At 41.2% G+C, this 21,829-nt stretch overlaps 1 protein-coding gene across 1 annotated transcript; it reads left to right on the top strand.

The window, feature by feature from the left end:
• The first annotated feature begins 18,116 nt into the window (after positions 1-18,116).
• LOC145088610 (uncharacterized) lies at positions 18,117-21,561 on the top strand. The gene is made up of 7 exons (XM_079026982.1): positions 18,117-18,587; positions 19,318-19,969; positions 20,032-20,311; positions 20,413-20,520; positions 20,607-20,885; positions 20,964-21,107; positions 21,247-21,561. Exons 1-7 carry the CDS (start codon positions 18,305-18,307, stop codon positions 21,424-21,426), a joined length of 1,926 nt encoding a protein of 641 aa, XP_078883108.1. The 5' UTR covers positions 18,117-18,304; the 3' UTR covers positions 21,427-21,561.
• Positions 21,562-21,829: the final 268 nt, after the last annotated feature.

Raw genomic sequence — 21,829 nt, 5'->3', positions numbered from 1 at the left:
ATTCTCGCTAGCACCTTACTGGTTGTTTATTTTTAATCATATTTCTGTCATTCTAAAAAAGGATATGGTCTCTTATTTTGAGAGGTAAATAAGTTTGTGTGATATTAGGTATATGTAACATCCCAAAAATACGAGCCAAAAATTTCATTTTTAAAACATATTCTTAGCAACCCTTAGAAATAAAACGTTCACTGATCATATCATTTCATAAAAGTTATCGCATGTCTTGAAAAACATTTCATAAAAACATAATAAAGTAAGAGTACAAATTCCCAGGAGGATCTCATAATGCGGAATACAAGGCGTGTGTGTGATGGGCCGCTACCGCGCCAGCTCCTTCCCCTTCGAAGAAGAGGTACCTGAAACCAAAACTGAAAACTGTAAGCACGAAGCTTAGTAAGTTCCCCCAACATACCACATACCATACAATCACATATCATACATACTGCCGGACAATTCTGGGGTGCCGACCTACCCGGTACAGCCATTCTGGGGTGCCGACCTACTCGTGTCAAGCCGTTCTGGGGTGCTGACTACCTGTCGGTCCTGACAACCGATCCTCGGGGACTATTTCACCCCTACTGCTACTATCACATATATTGTAACATATTATCAGACATATCTGGGGTGTCCGATCTACCCTTCAGTCCTAACGACCGAACTTGGGGACTAATCCCCTCCTACTACCACTATCACATATAACATACCATGCCAACATAAAACATATCAGGTAGTAGCAAACTAGATGATATCACAAATACAATCATCTAACATATAACTCCTACTGGTGGGCCGACATTGTGGTCGTAGAACCACCGCTACTGGAATCAGACTGCTGAATCAGAAATCCTCCGGCTATAAATCATAAACATAGGTTAGAGTCTCATTCACACCTTTAGGTCAGATGACTGACCCTCCCTTTGACCAAGGTCAACTCCTTAGTCAAGGTCAACTTCCAGTTGACTAGACTCGCCGAGTCGTGGCACCGACTCGCCGACTCCTTCTCCACTACCCCGGTTCCACTCTATAAGTCCCTTCTTCCCACTCACTGAATCGTCCTTAACTCACTACTCGGGACGATAGGACCGGCTCGCGATCTGACTCGCCGAGTCCATGAACAACTCATGAGTCCATGCGAGCAGACTTCCCACTCGCACCCAGATCCTAATCCGAACATCCTTTATGAGGATCTGGGGTTTCTGGGACTAACGGAACACGTTAGATTGCTAATCCTATGTGCAAACACGAAGGGTTGGACTTCTGACACTTAAACCCTTTGTACGCAATAACAGTTCATGCAACTTGCCGAGTTTGAAGAACAACTCGTTGAGTACCAGGCAATCTTCATAGGACTCGCCGAGTTGTTCATCCAACTCGCCGAGTCTAAGGCCATCTTCATGGAACACGCCGAGTTCCACTTTGGGACTCGCCGAGTCCCTTGACCCATTTCCCATATGAGTTAAATTTGAGACATGCAACTCTTCAAAACCACAGATCTATGTTCCTAGGGCATGCCTAACACGTAAAGTTGCAAACTTTACGTGCATGCATGGCCCTATAAGCTCAAAAATGCAATTCCAAGCTCTTAAAGAGGTCATGCACTCCATGGGGTCCTCAATCACTTCAACCACAACAACTTTATGCTTCTAACACGTCCATAAAGTCTAGATCTGAAGTTCTTTCGAATTATTAAGCACAAACACATGGAGTTTGGTGTTTTAGGGCTTGAAAACCACCAAATTGGGACAAAATGGGATCTAATGAACTAAAGATCAAGGTAGAGACTTTACTACCTGAATGAAAGCTTCTGCCAAAGTAGATTTCGGATCTACTCCCTCTCTTGCACTCTTCAAACTCTTCTTTTCTTCTTCTAAGCTCCAATTCCCTTCACCAAGCAAGAACTCACTCACAAGCACAATATGGGGGACTAGGGACTCTAACTACAGCTCTCTGAAAGTGTTAAGGACAAAGGGCCGAGTTAATGTGCTTAAATAGGGTGACAATGCTCGGGTTAGGGTTTTTGCCCAAACAGGGCCTACTCGCCGAGTCGGGAGACCGACTCGCCGAGTCCATGGCTAGGACCCCGTATCCCATCCCGCTCCTACTCGTCGAGTTGGTCCTTCATCTCGCCGAGTCCAAGGCAAAAATGCAAGAATTTAGAATTTAAAATTACAAGAAGTACGTACCGGGAACCATGTGCTACAAATCTCCCCCAATTATTTCAGACTTCGTCCTCGAAGTCTACTGCTCGATCCTGAAATAGCTCGGGGTAGTGCTCCATCATCTCTTCCACCAGTTCCCAAGTCCACTCTGATCCTTTCCAATGCTGCCATTGCACCTTTACGAGTTCCACCCTCTTGTTCCTAAGATCCTTCGATTTCCGGTCGAGGATTGCGACTGGGCGCTCAATGTAATTCAGGCTGTCATCAACCTGTATATCCTCTAGCGGCACTACCGCTGAATCATCCACTAGGCACTTCCGCAGCTGGGAGACATGGAAGGTGCAGTGGATCTGTCTGAGCTCGACTGGCAGATCCAGCCTATATGCCACCTTGCCCACCCGGGCTACAACCCTGAGCGGACCAATGTATCTCGGGCCCAACTTGCCCCGCTTCCTGAATCGAATGACGCCTTTCCAAGGTGAAACTTTCAGGAGGACCATATCCCCGACCTGGAACTCCAGGTCTGATCGACGCTTGTCGGCGTAACTTTTCTGACGACTCTGCGCAGTCTGAAGCCTGCTCCGAACCTGCTGGATTCTCTCGGTCGTCTTGAGCACCACCTCGGTGCTCCCCATGACCCTCTGGCCAACTTCACCCCAACATATCGGGGTCCTGCACCTCCGTCCGCACAACATCTCGAATGGAGGACGGTCAATACTCGCGTGGTAGTTGTTGTTGTACGAGAACTCAGCCAAGAGAAGATAAGTATCCCAGCTACCACCGAAATCTAGCACGCATGCCCGCAACATATCATCCAAAGTTTGGATGGTCCGCTCGCTCTGACCATCCGTCTGCGGGTGAAAGGCGGTGCTAAAATGCAGACGAGTGCCCAACTCATCATGAAACTTCTTCCAAAACCTGGAAGTAAACCGCACATCTCGGTCTGATATCACTGACACTGGCACCCCGTGCCGCGCCACTATCTCCCTGATATAGATATCGGCCAACTTTTCGGCTGAGATACTCTCCTGGATTGGAATAAAATGGGCACTCTTGGTCAATCGATCCACGATGACCCAAATCGAATCTACTCCTCGCGCGGTCTTGGGAAGCTTTGTGATAAAATCCATCGTAATATCTTCCCATTTTCACAACGGGATGTCCAACGGCTGCATCTTGTCGTGCGGTCTCTGATGCTCAGCCTTGACCTTTCTGCAGGTCAAACACCGCTCGACGTACCACGCCACATCCCGCTTCATGCAGGGCCACCAATAGTCTAGACGAAGATCCATATACATCTTCGTCGCCCGTGGATGAATAGAGAATCGGGATTTGTGCGCCTCGTCTATCAAGATCTGGCGCACGCCCCCGTGATACGGAACCCACACCCTACGATGTAGTGTCAATAACCCTCGGCTATCTTAATCGAAGGAGGTGACTTGACCCACTATTCGCTCACTCTTCCGATGTTCCTTCTTCATAGCCTCATGCTGAGCTTCCCGAATCCGCTCTAACAGTGGAGTCACCACCTTCATCCTCATACACATATCCCTGATCGGTGCCGCCTTATGGCTAAGCGCATCGGCCACCACGTTGGCCATCCTCGGGTGGTAAAGGATCTCGCAATCATAATCCTTCACCACGTCCAACGACCAACGCTGCCTCATGTTCAGATTCGGCTGATCCATGAGGTACCTCAAACTCTTGTGGTCCGTGTAAATGGTACAACGAACCCCGTAGAGGTAATGCCGCCAAATCTTGAGGGCGAAGACCACCACCCCCAACTCCAAATCATGCGTCGGGTAGTTCGCCTCGTGAGGCTTCAGCTGCCTCAAGGCATAAGCAATGACATGTCCCCTCTACATCAATACTGCACCTAAACCTGAGATAGACGCATCGTAGTATACCACAAAATCCTCCACGCCCTCGAGCAGGGCTAAGATTGGCGCCTCGCATAATCTCTGCCTCATAATCTCGAACGTTGCCTGCTGCTCAGGCCCCCATCGAAAGACCACGGCTTTCCTAGTCAACCGTGTCAGGGGTACGACTATCTTGGAGAAATCCTGAATGAATCTCCGATAGTAGCCTGCTAATCCTAGGAAACTCCGAATCTCGAATGGAGACTTCGGAACCTCCCATCTCATCATGGCCTCCACCTTGGTCGGGTCCACTGAAATCCCGTTCTGGTTGACGAGGTGCCCAAGAAACTGCACCTCGTGCAACCAAAACTCACATTTGGAGAACTTGGCGTACAAGCTCTCCCTCCTCAAGGTCTCCAAAACCTCTATCAGATGCTCCTTGTGCTCCTCCTGTGTCTTGGAATAAACCAAGAAGTCATCAATGAAAACTATCACAGACCGATCCAGCATAGGTCTACACACGCGGTTCATGAGGTCCATGAACACGGCAGGAGCATTGGTGAGCCCAAACGGCATCACCACGAACTCATAATGGCCATAACGCGTCCGAAATGCGGTCTTCTGTACATCCTCCTCTCCGACCCTCATCTGATGATAACCTGAACGCAAATCGATCTTGGGGAACCAAGATGCTCCCCGTAACTGGTCAAAGAGGTCATCAATCCTCGGGAGTGGGTAACGGTTCTTCACCGTTACCTTATTCAGCTCCCGGTAATCTATACACATCCGATGTGACCCGTCCTTCTTCTTCACAAACAGGATCGGGGCTCCCCAGGGTGAACTGCTCGGTCGAATAAATCCCTTGTCTAGCAGCTCCTACAGATGCGTAGACAACTCCTGCATCTCGGGAGGAGCCAACCGATAGGGTGCCTTGGCTATCGGAGCCGCACCAGGAACTAAGTCGATCCTGAACTCTATCTGACGCTTCGGAGGTATTCCAGGAAGCTCCTCCGGGAACACATCGGCGTAGTCTCGCACCACTGGAACCTCGCTCAACGTCGCCTTACCCGCATCTCGGGTATCCATAACGTACGCGACATATCCCGCGTAACCCTGCTGAAGGTAGCGCCTAGCTCTCGCTGCTGAACATACTGTGGGTCCACGCTATGGCCTCTCGCCGTGGATCACCAACTCTCCCCCACTTGGGGTCCTGATCCACACTAATTGTTGCGCGCAATCTATCACCGCCCCATTAGGGCTCAACCAATCCATGCCTATAATCACCTTGTTCCCCTGCAAAGGGATGGGAACCAAATCCACCAAAAAGTGTTCCTCAAATAACCTTAGGACACAATCCCTGAATATTGCTGACGCTCGCACCGATCGATCATCGGCAATCTCTACCTTTAAAGGGCAATCCAGCATGCCCGAAGACTCAGTAAACCACTTGCTAAGCGCAAGGGAAACAAATGATCGGGTGGCACCCGAGTCAAACAACACTTGAACAGGAATATCGTTCACATGGAACGATCCTAATGCATATACACAGAGCACAGATCAATATCATAACATCATAAAAAAAATAGAGGGAAAGAATCATACCCGTCACCACATCGGGTGCGGCGCGATCCTCCTCGGTAGTCAGCAGAAACACCCGGCTCCTCACCACTAGAGCCTCTGCCTTGACCTACTGGCCATCTGTAATCCGTAGGGTAGCTGGAGCTGGCGCCTTAACCGGAGCTGATGCTATCAACTGGGGGCAATTGGCCTTCTTGTGGCCCCTCTGGTTGCAGTGGAAACACAGCAACCCCGATGTCTGAATCAGTGGTGCAGGGGCGGTACAACCCTTGCTGAAATGCCCCATCTTTCTGCACTTATAGCAGCCCGACGATCGCAGCCTACATGCCCCCTCATGAGGCCAGTCGCATTTCTTGCAGCGGCTCGGTCCTGACTGGCCTTTTGGCCTACCATCTGGTCCCTTGGGATTCTTCCCCGAAGCCCCTCCTGCCTGTCCCTCCTCTGTCTTCCTCTTCCGAATGTGCTCCAGATCTATCTCTCTCTCCCCTGCCCTGGCAATCATAGAGTCTAGGGTAGGGCAAGCTGAAAAACTGACATGCTCCCGAATATCAGCTCGTAGCATGTCATGATAGCGGGTCCTCCTCATATCCTCTTCACCCGCGTACTGGGGCACCAGCAACGCCCTCTCCCGGAAATTGGCGGTGATCTCCGCCACAGTCTCCGTCGTCTGTCTCATATCCAAGAACTCCCTGGCCAGCTGCTGAAGCTCGACAGCCGGCACAAACTCTGCCCTGAACTTAGTCGCGAAGTCTGACCAAGTCATAGCCTCGACAGTCGAGGCTCCCAACGAGTCACCCACAGACTCCCACCAATCCCTAGCTCGATCTCGTAAACACCCTGCTGCAAACCTCACCTTCGACCCCTCAGGGCAGAAGCTAATCATCTGTGCAGACTCAATGTCTGCAATCTATCATCTAGCAGTTATGGGGTCCTTCGCCCCGTGAAAATCCGGCGCACCACTGCCCCGGAAGTCCTTGAAGGAAAGTGTGCGAGATCCCGACTCGCCAGATGCCATGCCGCTCCTGAATGCCCTGAGGCGATCCTCCATCAACTCCAATATCCCTTCCTTGATCGACCCGAAGATAATGGGGGTCGACTCAAGGATGCCTCTGGTGATCTCTGACGTGATGAACTCGCGTAGCTCCTCATCTACTGGCTCGGAACCTGATCCCGAACCCGATCCCTCTCCTGAACTGCCAACTGCTGGCCTCGAGCGTAGTACCACCATTCTGAAACACATAAATAATAATCGTCAGCGATACTGATACCTCTGGAAGGATCACACCTACTACAAGTTCCTTGGTCTTATCTTGTCCTTCCTCAGTTCGGGTACGGATCCTCTGCTTTCAGTAGTACGGGCCCATACTACCTTCCACATCTATCCATACCTTCTCCAAGGATTGCCTTGACTCCACCAGGTCCCTTTCACTACTGCTGATCACTGCTATACTCATACTGGGCTTGCCCTAGGAAATCTCTAACTCCACCCTACCCGGTCCTCAGCTGCTGAAGGCCTCCTTGTAGTGCCAGTTAGCCATTACCTGAATACCATCACATGTGGTGAGGCTCAGATAATCCTTCGAGTAACAGACTAGGCTCTACAACGGTTAGACTCACACAAGAGCTGTGCAATAGGGCCAAATCTAGCACTCTAAGATTATTCAACCTTGATCACATGTGACGTGACGTATTCACCTAATGTCTAACTCCCATCACTCAGAGTCCCACGAAGCACAAAGCAAGCATCATTCAGACAAAAGGGAACAATCTCAAGCAAATCCGTTCTCATAGCGAGAAACAAAACTAGCATACAGTACTAAACTCATACTATCAGGCATAACCTAAACAGGCTATCCTACTGCTGTCTACTCAATCCTAGCATGCAGTTTTCATACACTGAAGCACATAAAACAAGCACATAAGGCATCACTCCTAGATCCTTAGTCCTAGTCCAGCATGTTGTTCTACTGAAACTGATAAACATAACATAAGCTTGTATGGGTACTTTGGGGAATACTTACTTGAGCTCGGCCGGTTGCGCACATCACACACTTCGTTCCTTCTTAAAACTCTTTACTTAGCTTTCTAGAAAATAGTTTCTTCTTTAAAATCTTTTAATCCCTCGATTTGAGTTCAGACACCCCGAAGGTGTGTCCAAATCCCTCAAACCAGGGCTCCGATACCAACTTGTAACATCCCAAAAATACGAGCCAAAAATTTCATTTTTAAAACATATTCTTAGCAAACCTTAGAAATAAAACGTTCACTGATCATATCATTTCATAAAAGTTATCGCATGTCTTGAAAAACATTTCATAAAAACATAATAAAGTCAGAGTACAAATTCCCAGGAGGATCTCATAATGCGGAATACAAGGCGTGTGTGTGATGGGCCGCTACCGCTGTAACGCCCGTAGATCCGGGCTAGTCAATTTAGAGATAATAGGGGTCGAAAACGACTTTTTGACAAAATATTATTTAGAATGAATAATCTTAACCAAGTTTTAGTATATGTTACAAAGTTTTCGTACATATAAAGAACGCCGAAATCCGAGTTATAACGAAGAAGTTATGATCCGTCGAAGTTTCGCGACGGAACCGACACAATACCGGGAAGCGTAAATAGTGAATTTACGATAGAGTGAGATTTAGCCTTATCAATCTAAACAAAAGTCATAGAATACGTTAAACCGAGAGCTTCCATAAAAAGAACACCCAAATCTGACTTCGTATGAGGAAGTTATAATTTTTCTAAGATTTAGCATAGTAGTGCACAGCCCGAAAATTCGAATTTTAGATCGGTCGATTTTCAGCCAAAATAATCTAAACGAGAAATGAAGATATCATTAATAGGAGTTAAACGATAAAAAGACAGTAAAAAACGGAGCTCGTATGCGAAAGATATGGACGAAGCTTAGTCGCTACTCTTCGAGCGCGATAAATTCGATACAGTTTTATAAATCCGAGATAGAATGAGAATTAGCCAATAGGTTCTAAATGAAAGTTGTAGTACTCGTAAATACCAACACGCGGATATAAATAAAGTCGGAAACGGAGCTCGTATGCGAAAGATATGGATGAAGCTTAGTCGATACTCTTCGAGCGCGATAAATACGATACAGTTTTTGTAAATCTGAGATAGAAGAAGAATTAGCCGACGAGGTCTAAATGAAAGTTGTAGTCCTCGTAAATACCAACGCATGGATATAAAGAACGTAGAAAAAGAAGCTCGTACGCGGAAGATACGAACGAAACTTAGCGGCTACTTTACTATAAAATCCCTATAAATAAAGGGTGAACCCTTCATTATTTCTTCACACCATAAGATTTCTTTCTCTCTCTAACTTCTCTCTAACCTCCCTAAACCCCTCCCAAGTCTAGGGAACCTCCCTAGCACGAGAAGAAAGCCCCGGAGCGCCCGACGGCTCCGAGAAGAAAAGCTTTCGGCTCGGAAACACTGCTCCAGCGAAGCCCGGTTTTTAATAAAAACCTGCTGTAAGTGAGCTAGGCCTATACTATATTTAATATAGCTTTTATTTAATTATAGTAACATTGTTAGGACCTTAAAATAATTATTTGGGCTATTATTATGAGTTATATTGAGTGTTATTTAACGCTTATATAATAGTAATAATAGCTTGACTATTAATTAGTCTCGGTGAATAATAGACTAAACTCGACTTGTAATAATACTAGGTTTCGTCGAAGGAAATTATTTTTTTAAGAAGCGAAGCGCTGTCTGAGTTCGGAATCACCACATTTTCAAGTGAGTGCATTGTCCCTTTCATCTTACACATAGATATGAAGTATTTTATATAAATTATGTGTTATGTGTGCGTATTATCTAAGTACTTGTTGTCTATGCTAGTTGAACAATTTTATACACGTTTTAAAGGATTTAAACTGTATATGTATTTTATATCTACAAAAATGTTGGGGTAATACATTGGTAGATGTAATATATGGAATATAAGTTGGACGATAAGTTGAGAGATTTTATAGACCACGAGGTGAGGGTGAGAGGTGAACGATGTGAGAAGCCTTTTCCCAAACGATGGCCCCGTCATTCAGCAGAGTATGGATGACAACCACAGACTATTCTAGACAGTCCAATGGAACACTAGCAGGCTCGCAACCTGTAAGTGTTGTGAACGATGTGTTCACTCGGTGTACTCTAAACCCTGGCGATCATGCAGACTTGATGCCTAAACCCTGGTGATCATGCAGACTTGGTGCCAAAATCCTAACGACTATGCAGACTTAGTGCCTGTTGTATAAATTTTGGCGACTATGAAGACTTAGTGCATGCCTAAACCCCGGCGACAATGGACTTCGTGTCGATTCCTTAGGATGATCCTTAGGAATGTATGAACGAGGAATGGTTGATTCTTAGGTTAAATCCTTAAGAGTAAAGAAGATAATGGGGATGGGTAATTGGATTGATTGTTTGATTGTTTGAACATAATAAATACATTATTGTGGGTTGAAAACCCTATGTACTCACCAGGTTTCCCAACCTGACCCACTCAGTTTATTTATGTCACAGGTGTTGTCATGAAGTCACATTACACAGAGAGATTAAAGAGATGTAGATCACTAGTAAGTTCTGTTTATGCTTATGTTCTGTATTGACGATGACATCTCAAACGTTTTAAAAGAAGTAAAATACGTTTCTTCGAAAATGTTTTGATAACGTATTTATCATGTTTTTCTGGGAACAAATTCCGCAACATTTTTATGAAAAGAAGTATTCTGATTTTTATAAAGCATAAACAAAATCGGTCTTTTCTGGCCGTGAAAATGGGGATGTCACAGTTGGTATCAGAGCATTAGTTTAAGCGAACTAGGAATTTGTAGGAAATTTCTAGACTTAAACTTAGAATGCTAAACGATGATTGTGAGATGAGTGTTAGCTATAATTTAGACACGAGCACTAGTTTATTTTAGGAAAGATGCCTAAAATGTTTTATGTGCTAAATGATTTATGTTATAGCTATAAAAATGCCTTATATGCTCTTATTTGTTCGGATCTATGGTCTGTTGCCGACCGGATCTGGAAACCTTATGTGTTCAGGATTCTAAGCGTATGATAACGATATTAGAACTAGCATGTAACGTTTCAGAGTAATAAAAAGATTTATACGTCTATCGTAAATAAGATCTTTCCTATCTTAAATTCTCGTATCGGTACACCGAACGTCTGCTGGGTGTACAAAACAAGAGGAAGATGACAACCTGAGCCTAAGAATGTGATGGGTCATACATTGGTCGTTGCGCCTACACCCAAACCTATCACAATGGCAGAAGTTCAGGAAGTGATGTGAACCATGATAGACTGAGAAAATAGAGGAAATGAAAAAGGCTTATGATAATAAATGGTACCTATCGGAAGAGTGATATCATGCCTTTAGAATGCGTCTAATAAATAATACGTCTAGTACTGGAGAAGTACATGTTCGATTAGCAGAAAGAAAGATTTTTGGTATAATCCATGAAGTTATCCCATCGTCTGACGTTTCCATCACCAACCGAGTGAAGCAGAATTGATGATTAAAGATACGCATGGAAGAAATCCTAGTAGAGTCTAGGGAAAATTATATGATTGTTTGGACACATTTGTATGTGTTAAAATTGTTTATGTGATAAGGACTTGGAAAACTGCGAGACAGTACTTGGGACGAGTATGAGTAGGTGTAAAAGGTAGTAGATGCATATACTACCAGAAGCACAGGACTCACACTTGGATCAGGGAAAGTCACAAGGTTACCAAGAAGCCAATAATTGATTCCGTTTTATTCAAGCATGTTATTACCATCGTTTCGGTATCGACTAAGAAGATGATTGTTATTTCGACCCTAGTGGTCATATCAAATTGAGTCCGACTACGCTGAGTATGTTATGTGGTTTAGAGAATCAAGTTCGATGTAACATCTGACTTAAGACGGGATATTGAAATAAAAAAAATGATCTGTAGAAGTATCGCGAAAAGTTGCTTGTAGCTAGAAATGCTACCTTTTAAGACGTGGTTATAACATGAAGGAAGGTATAGTTTGTTCTGGAAATTTGACTCTAAAAGACCCGAGTCTAAACGTTGCAACATACGATGTTAGGTCATTACAATACGACACATCGGTCCATGGTAGTAATCCTAAGACTGTTAAGAGGAAGAAGCAGTCTCCAGTAAGGATCGAGATTGTGACTTGAAGGTCATAATTGGGAGTCCAATGTGAGATAGGGAGCGGGTCCAAGATCGGGCACCGGCTGTAGTCAGGAAATCTTAAAGTTAGATACTCGTTTGAAGAAACATCAAAGTTACGGTTATTACTTAGGATGAAGAGATAACATATGGAGTCATCATGTGAGCCATGTTTCTTTGATGATTCCGGGACATAATCATCCTAAGGGGGAGATAATTGTAACACCCGTAGATCCGGGCTAGTCAATTTAGATATAATAGGGGTCGAAAACGACTTTTCGACAAAAGATTATTTATAATGAATAATCTTAACCAAGTTTTAGTATATGTTATAAAGTTTCCGTACACATAAAGAACGCCGAAATCCGAGTTATAACGAAGAAGTTATGACCCGTCGAAGTTTCGCGACGGAACCGACACGATACCGGGAAGCGTAAATAGTGAATTTACGATAGAGTGAGATTTAGCCTTAGAAATCTAAACAAAAGTCATAGAATACGTTAAACCAAGAGCGTCCATAAAAAGAACACCCAAATCTGACTTCGTATGAGGAAGTTATGATTTTTCTAAGATTTAGCATAGTAATGCACAGCCCGAAAATTCAAATTTTAGATCGGTCAATTTTCAGCCAAAATAATCTAAACGAGAAATGAAGATATCGTTAATAGGAGTTAAACGATAAAAAGACGGTAAAAAACGGAGCTCGTATGCGAAAGATATGGACGAAGCTTAGTCGCTACTCTTCGAGCGCGATAAATTCGATACAGTTTTATAAATCCGAGATAGAATGAAAATTAGCCAACAGGTTTTAAATGAAAGTTGTAGTACTCGTAAATACCAACGCGCGGATATAAATAAAGTCAGAAACGGAGCTCGTATGCGAAAGATATGGACGAAGCTTAGTCGCTACTCTTCGAGCGCGATAAATACGATACCGTTTTTCTAAATCTGAGATAGAAGGAGAATTAGCCGACGAGGTCTAAATGAAAGTTGTAGTCCTCGTAAATACCAACGCGTGGATATAAAGAACGTAGAAAAAGGAGCTCGTACGCGGAAGATACGAATTTCTCTTTAGTTAAAAATGAAAAAATTTATTGTGATTTTGGGATGTTGCACATTTACCACCCAATGTCTTTTAACCAGGCGCATGATCAACCAAAGTCCTCACTTGGTTATCGTACATGAACTGGATCTCGTTATCCATTGCCTCTTTCCGTTTTGCAGCCTCAGGTCCTGTCATTGTTTCCTTGGAGTTAGTCGAATCATCCAAATTTACTAGTATGTTATTACTCATAAATGTGTCCCCATCCATATTTATATGGAAACCATAAAACTTGAGCGACATACTAAATATACTAGATCGAAGAAGAGGTAATGAATTGTCAATGGGCTCAACACATTCATCCTCGGGTTGAGAGCTCATGTCATCTAAGGTTCCTTTATTGGATGACACTTGAATTTCTTCAAGATCAATCATAGTCTTACTGTCCTCTTTAGATATGAGCTATATCTCACGAAAGACTCCTCTTTGAGCTACAAAGATCATGTTATCAGAAGGTCTATAGAACAAGTATCCAAATGACTTATGTGGATAACCAATGAAAATACACCACTCGGCTTTGGGTTCAAGTTTATCTTAGGTTCCGCGTCTGACGAGAGTCTCACAACCCTAGACTTTGATATGTATGAGCAAGGGAGGTTTCCCTCTGATACACCTCTCGACAATGGGATTAGTAACAACTTTAAGTAACTAAAACTTGGGCTAGTTTACTCGGCAATATGGATGATTTGGAAAGCCCGAAACGATCTTATTTAAAAAAAATATTATGGTGCTCACCTTTGAGGACGACATATGATATCCAAATTATCTCGTATAAGTGGTTTAAGCATCGTGCTAATCTTAGTTATTCCAGAATGCTTAATGTTGTTCTCATACTTTCGCTTGTACTAATACTATGTAATTCTCGCTAGCACCTTACTGGTTGTTTATTTTTAATCATATTTCTGTCATTCTAAAAAAAGATATGGTCTCTTATTTTGAGAGGTAAATAAGTTTGTGTGATATTAGGTATATGTAACATCCCAAAAATACGAGCCAAAAATTTCATTTTTAAAACATATTCTTAGCAACCCTTAGAAATAAAACGTTCACTGATCATATCATTTCATAAAAGTTATCGCATGTCTTGAAAAACATTTCATAAAAACATAATAAAGTAAGAGTACAAATTCCCAGGAGGATCTCATAATGCGGAATACAAGGCATGTGTGTGATGGGTCGCTACCACGCCGACTCCTTCCCCTTCGAAGAAGAGGTACCTGAAACCAAAACTGAAAACTATAAGCACGAAGCTTAGTGAGTTCCCCCAACATACCACATACCATACAATCACATATCATACATACTGCCGGACAATTCTGGGGTGCCCGACCTACCCGGTATAGCCATTCTGGGGTGCCGACCTACCCGTGTCAAGCCGTTCTGGGGTGCTGACTACCTGTCGGTCCTGACAACCGATCCTCGGGGACTATTTCACCCCCTACTGTTACTATCACATATATTGTAACATATTATCAGACATATTTGGGGTGTCCGATCTACCCTTCGGTCCTAACGACCGAACTTGAGGACTAATCCCCTCCTACTACCACTATCACATATAACATACCATGCCAGCATATAACATATCAGTTAGTAGCAAACTAGATGATATCACAAAGACAATCATCTAACATACAACTCCTACTGGTGGGCCGACATTGTGGCCGTAGACCCACCGCTACTGGAAGGTAACTCACCTCGAAAGTAACTGTTGAATTCTGCTTGCTAAGCGCCTGACTGCTGAATCAGAAATCCTCCGGCTATAAATCATAAACATAGGTTAGAGTCTCATTCACACCCTTAGGTCAGATGACTGACCCTCCCTTTGACCAAGGTCAACTCCTTAGTCAAGGTCAACTTCCAGTTGACTGGACTCGCCGAGTCGTGGCACCGACTCGTCGAGTCCTTCTCCACTAACCCGGTTCCACTCTATAAGTCCCTTCTTCCCACTCACTGAATCGTCCTTAACTCACTACTTGGGACGATAGGACCGGCTCGCGATCCGACTCGCCGAGTCCATGAACAACTCACCGAGTCCATGCGAGCAGACTTCCCACTCTCACCCAGATCCTAATCTGAACATCCTTTATGAGGATCTGGGGTTTCTGGGACTAACGGAACACGTTAGATTGCTAATCCTATGTGCAAACACGAAGGGTTGGACTTCTGACACTTAAACCCTTTGTACGCAATAACAGTTCATGCAACTCGCCGAGTTTGAAGAACAACTCGTCGAGTACCAGGCAATCTTCATAGGACTCGCCGAGTTGTTCATCCAACTCGCCGAGTCTAAGGCCATCTTCATGGAACACGCCGAGTTCCACTTTGGGACTCGCCGAGTCCCTTGACCCATTTCCCATATGAGCTAAATTTGAGACATGCAACTCTTCAAAACCACAGATCTATGTTCCTAGGGCATGCCTAACACGTAAAGTTGCAAACTTTACGTGCATGCATGGCCCTATAAGCTCAAAAATGCAATTCCAAGCTCTTAAAGAGGTCATGCACTCCATGGGGTCCTCAATCACTTCAACCACAACAACTTTATGCTTCTAACACGTCCATAAAGTCTAGATCTGAAGTTCTTTCGAATTATTAAGCACAAACACATGGAGTTTGGTGTTTTAGGGCTTGAAAACCACCAAATTGGGACAAAATGGGATCTAATGAACTAAAGATCAAGGTAGAGACTTTACTACCTGAATGAAAGCTTCTCCCAAAGTAGATTTCGGATCTACTCCCTCTCTTGCACTCTTCAAACTCTTCTTTTCTTCTTCTAAGCTCCAATTCCCTTCACCAAGCAAGAACTCACTCACAAGCACAATATGGGGGACTAGGGACTCTCACTACAGCTCTCTGAAAGTGTTAAGGACAAAGGGCCGAGTTAATGTGCTTAAATAGGGTGACAATGCTCGGGTTAGGGTTTTTGCCCAAACATGGCCTACTCGCCGAGTCAGGAGCCCAACTCGCCGAGTCCACGGCTCGGACCCCGTATCCCATCCCGCTCCTACTCGGCGAGTTGGTCCTTCAACTCGCCGAGTCCAAGACAAAAATGCAAGAATTAAGAATTTAAAATTACAAGAAGTACGTACCGGGAACCAGGTGCTACAATATATGAATTTTCTAACTACTTAATTTGTTGGCAATTGGTTACCATAACTAGTAGTAATTTAATATTATGATATTCAACGATGCTAAGAGATTCACCATTCCTAATTAATCATTAAGGGCACTATAGCTCTCCAGATATAAAAATCACGGATTATAATTGCATCTTGTATTATGCGAATTGTTACTGAAAATCTGGTTCTTTTCTCTGAACGGAAATTGAAGATCTGTGGCGACAATGATCCTTCTTTCGCATTGTTTTTTTCATTATTTTCAACTTTATAATCAACTATCATTTGTTGTTGATTCTTGTTAAGATAGTCATTGATATTCCAAAGCTGTAAAACCATTTGAGAACTCAATAACTCATTAATATCTTAAATCTACGTAAAATGAGTTTAAAATTTGAAAGATGGTACGCCAAAACGAAAGGTTATCCTTGAAATGAAAAGAAAAAGGAAAAGAAAAAGGGAAAAAAGGAAAAATAATTAATAATGTGGGCACAATTTGGCAAAAAGTGCAATATGGGGGGTGGGGTTAGAAATTGAACACAATAGACACCATTATGATATGCGGTGGGTCAGCCGGTCAGGTAGTAAATTATAATAAATAATTCACATCTACTTCAATGCTAAGTTACCAACATACCATGCCAATTTTTAATCACCCCAAAGCTTGATGCTCGTATGAATAATTGCCAAAAAGATCATATAACATTTACTGTATTCTTATAAGAACATTGGTTGTCAAGTATACAACTATTAATACTTAAACTTGTTTTTATCTAAAATCTCAAAAGGTTCTATTTTTCAAATGCTTCAACTTCTTGATAATTATACTCATTTTGGAATGGTTTGACCTATTTAGGTGGTTTGCAAGGTATTGTATTGGTCTCTTCGGTGTTAAAAAAAACTTGGTGTGAGGTTTATCCTAGTTATCTAAAGAAAATTCTCTGTCAATGGTTAAGTTTGTTATCACCATACACTCATTGGAGGCACATGAAAATTCCACATTTGATCAACATTAGGGTTATTCTACATCATTGAGTTCAAGTAATAACCTGCCACATGAATCGTCCTATTTAATTGATTATACCACCTTCTGTCACTGTTTTCATTAAATTTGGCATCCAACATATGATTTCTTGTTTGTTTTAACGATTTTAATAGACATCATCTTTACATAGAGTTTATTTAGTGTTAAGCATATTTAGAAAATAAAATTGAAAATATCCTATTAACATAATTTCATCAAATCAAGATCTGAATCTTTTCAAAGACATTATAAAATCTTAAATCAACTTATGTATAAATACTAGTTTCCCCTGAAAGGATAATTTACATACAGAAAAACAATAACTTTAGATTGTGGTTGGCTTGCATAATCTAAATTTATATTTTGAACCGATTAGAATGCAGTGTTTGATGAGGCTACTAAAATAAATTATAATCTTTTTTTTTTAATTGAATGCTTGAGACTAAAATAAATTATAATCTTGTTTTTTAAATGAATGCTTGAGATTACTTATTGATAGATGGTATGTTTGGCAAAACTAGTTGGAAGTTGGTAGTAATGCAATTAAAAAACGTTATGTTAATTTTATTAAGGCATGTCTCTGGAAATTGATTAAAAACGTTCAATAACTTTTTCTTAAATGTTATATGTAACAACTTTTATATTTGAAGGTTTTTTTTTTTGTTTAAATTAAAAACTAAAAACTTTCGCTTTCAAACAAAATTATTAAGTATTCGTTGAAGATAAAACTTAGAAACCGCCAAACACATCCAACTCATGGAGATTTTTCCACTTAAGTTTTTTAATATACCCGTATATCCTTCTATATGTAAATGTTGTTAAACATCATTTTGCATCTTTTTTTTTTTTTTTTTTTTTCTAAATGTTATTTTACTTTCTCAGATTATTTATTAGTTTGTTCTTAAAAACTATCTTTTTAAACGGTTCAAACAAAGTTTCAATAAATTTTAATATTAAAACATATTTTAAGAAATTCTAATTAAATAATAAAAATTCTAGTGCTGTTAAAAAGAACTGAAATATAAACCATAAAAATAATGATAAAACCTACAACTCCACAAATAGGAGTGTAATAAACCCACAACCTTTTTCTATGTTGCAGCTCTACTTTTCAAAGCCCTTCACAATCCTTCTTTCACGTCTTCACCTTCTCCTTTACAATACAAAAAGAAACCATGGAGAATCCACGTCTCCAATTAATAGTCATAACCTTTGACCTCCATTTCCGGTTTCTTCCTCATTTCCATTCCAAATTCTCTCTGCCATGGAACCCTCTGACATCGAATCCGTACTCCATTTCTTCAGAAAAAATCATCTTTCAGTCTCTGAATCCGCACTCATCGACGACATATTTGAGAAATCCCAGGTGGGTTCTTCCGATTTCCACAATTTTCTCTTTCCCCCATCACTTCCACCTCTCAAGATTCCCGCTGCTCGCTGTCTTCCTCCGCCACTGAAACCGGCGGAAGATCTTGCAACCTCCGATGCTTCTTCTGATCAAGAGTTCATCAGCTTGGGTTCTTCCACCACTGATTTATGCTCCTCAGGTACCCACCCAAGTCGCTGACTTTGTATTATTATAGCAATAGCTTAATCGATCGCCAATTTAATCTACATTACTTTGACTAAACAAAAAAACCAATTCTTTATAAGGTAGTCAACAATTAGACAATGTTCTTACCTTGGGATTGCTTAGATTACAAGCATTGGTAGTTTATTTACTCACTGTTAATTTAATTTCATTTTATTAACTACATGATTTCTGATTGGATTCTGTTTGACTACCCTTTTATGATTTAGGACCACAATCTATCTTGTTTGTCTTTATTGTCTTTAATTTTGATTCCTTAATTTCAGATTCTTGTTTGTCTTTATCTTTTATTGCAATTACCATGAAGATCAAGATCTTAGTTTCTTTGTTTACTAGAACATAAAACTTTGAATTCCGGATTTGGGAGCCTAAATCCTCAAATATTCAGTTGTTTAAGGTTCTGTATTGACTTGCTATCATCTAATTGGGCCAAAAATCAACTTTTTATGAACTCACACTTACTTTCACATCATGTCTTGACTTTTGTGGTCAAATTAATTATATTTGGGATCCGAAACTGGTTTAGACTTGTTTAAATTTAACTAAAACAAATATCGAATTGATGAGAAGGCTATTAGCAGTGTCATAGTTTCTATCTGTAGAATACATTAAAAAAAAATATCAAATTTCGAATTTGGAAATTGACTTATTTGACAATGAAGGTTAAAACGTATAACATTTTGCAGAATTCACAAACCCATATGGGATCAGGATTCCGACAGGGGCAAACTCTCACGCTTCATCAGATAGATTGTCTCAATTTGGTACAGCTCGTGATTACCATGAATTTGACATGCAAAATGACTTAAATTGGTATAAAGAGAAAGACGAAGACTACGCTATGCCTATGCCATCTTGCTTTGACCACTCAGATCCTTTCGGTCGTCCGACTGAGGACAAATACGTAACAACTTTAGATCAAAATAACCAAAACGAGAATCTTGAAAGGGTTCTTGATCCCTTATTAGACCCATTAGAGAAAACTAATCGTCTTCATAAAGTATGGCCTACCTCCATCGGGTATTTGAAAGAGGGCATCGAAGTCACAGAATATTACGAGCCTGACACAAAATCCACCACTTTATGTAGCGCTTTAAAAGGAATCGATTTGAATGATTTTCACGATTTTGTTGGGGATTCTAAAAGAACCCATGACTTTCAAGATAATACGGGTGAGAAAGATTTTGACTTTAACGTAAACAGTGATGGTGCTTTTGATGGAGAAATCCAAGAATTTTGTGATCGGGATTCTGCTAAAGTCGAAGAAGGAGAAGCCATTGCCACAAATGAAGACGAATATGAAGTGTTTGATTTGAGAATTATACACCGGAAAAACAGGTTAGTTTGACATGCTTAATTTTGCATGTTGTATGTGTATTGACTCGTTATGGAATTCGTAGGACTGGTTTTGAAGAGAACAAGGATCTACCGATTGTTTTAAACAGTGTGATTGGGAGTCGATATGTTGTTACAGAGTATCTTGGTTCGGCTGCATTCAGCAAAGTCGTTCAGGCACGTGATCTCCAGACAGGGGTTGATGTTTGTTTAAAGATTATAAAAAACGAAAAAGATTTCTTTGATCAAAGCTTAGATGAAATCAAGCTTTTGAAGCTTGTAAACAAGCATGATCCTGCAGATGAACGCCACATTTTACGGCTTTATGATTATTTCTATTTTCATGTAAGAAATTTGAATTCCATCATTTTATTAAAATAAAGGAAACTAGATGGTTATTTCTTGCATTTAGTTGTTTATTAAAAAGTTGCTTGAATTTTTTACAGGAACATCTCATCATTGTTAGCGAATTGCTACGTGCCAATTTATATGAATTCCAAAAATTCAATCGAGATTCGGGTGGGGAGCCTTATTTCACAATGACGAGGCTACAGGTTCTTTTATAATTTATAAATTATAATCATCACAATTCACAATCCTTTGTTTTTAATGATAGTTTTTGTAAATTCAAAATGATCAGGTGATAACAAAGCAATGTTTGGAAGCTTTGGAATACTTGCATGGACTTGGAATTATACATTGTGATTTAAAACCCGAGAACATTCTCATCAAAAGCTATAGCAGATGTGAGATCAAGATTATCGATCTTGGAAGCAGTTGTTTTCAAAACGATAAATTGTCATTATATGTGCAATCTCGTTCTTATAGGGCACCTGAAGTCATAATCGGTCTTCCATATGATCAGAGAGTTGACTTATGGTCTCTTGGTTGTATCTTGGCTGAATTATCATCTGGTGATGTATGTTCATCATCAAAAGCTTTAATCTTTCATCATATTTTGAATCTTTTTTGGAATATTTATCGAATTTCATATCAGGTACTATTTCCAAACGATACCCTTGTGTTCTTGCTTGCAAAAGTGATTGGAATGATCGGACCAATTGATAGTGATATGCTAATGCGGGGCCAAGAAACAAGCAAGTATTTCACAAACGAGTTTGATCTTTATCGCATAAACGAGGTTCGTTTCTTTCAACCCTGTATGAGAAAAGACGTAAATGCCCTCATTTGAATAACCCTTGAAAGCTTTTAGCTCATAGAAGAATTGGTAATTACAAAACTGACCTTGGGTGTCTGGTTTTGACTTTTGATGTATCCAGGAAACAAAGCAACAGGAATACATAATTCCACAAGAAACATCATTAGAGGAACAGATACAAGTTTCTGATACATTATTCATCGATTTTATTAGCGACTTACTTGAGATCAATCCAAAAAGGCGGCCAACAGCTACAGAAGCCTTGAAACATCATTGGCTCTCGTTTCCCTACGAGACATGATTCAAACTTTATATTTTGTTAAATTTAATTTTCACTTTATAATCTTAATTTGTTTTTTGTTGTAGATATAGGCTTTAATTTTGTAACCAAGACAAAATATAGATAAACATAACCTATTTTTTAGTATTTTATCCATATAGCTACTAAACTATTGTTTTCTATTGCTATAATAGTGTGATAGAATGATGAAAATACTTGTTTCGTAATTTTCCAAATGGTTAGAGTAGAGATGCACAACGTACATACAACTGTTAGTGAAACTTAACGGAGCCTTGACGTCCGGTTATAATGTGGGTTGTCCAGTTGGTATCTACTGCTTTTTGAGTCGGATACCCCGTGAACTTTTTGTACCGGGACAGCTGGTTGGTTGGTATTGCTACGAAAAGTTTTGGATGTAAATTGG

This window comes from Lactuca serriola, chromosome 2 (assembly GCF_051521515.1).
Source record: "Lactuca serriola cultivar US96UC23 chromosome 2, Lser_US96UC23_V15, whole genome shotgun sequence".
Taxonomy (NCBI): Eukaryota; Viridiplantae; Streptophyta; class Magnoliopsida; order Asterales; family Asteraceae; genus Lactuca; species Lactuca serriola.
Note: the sequence above shows the minus strand (reverse complement) of the source record. Positions and strands in the feature narration are given on the sequence as shown.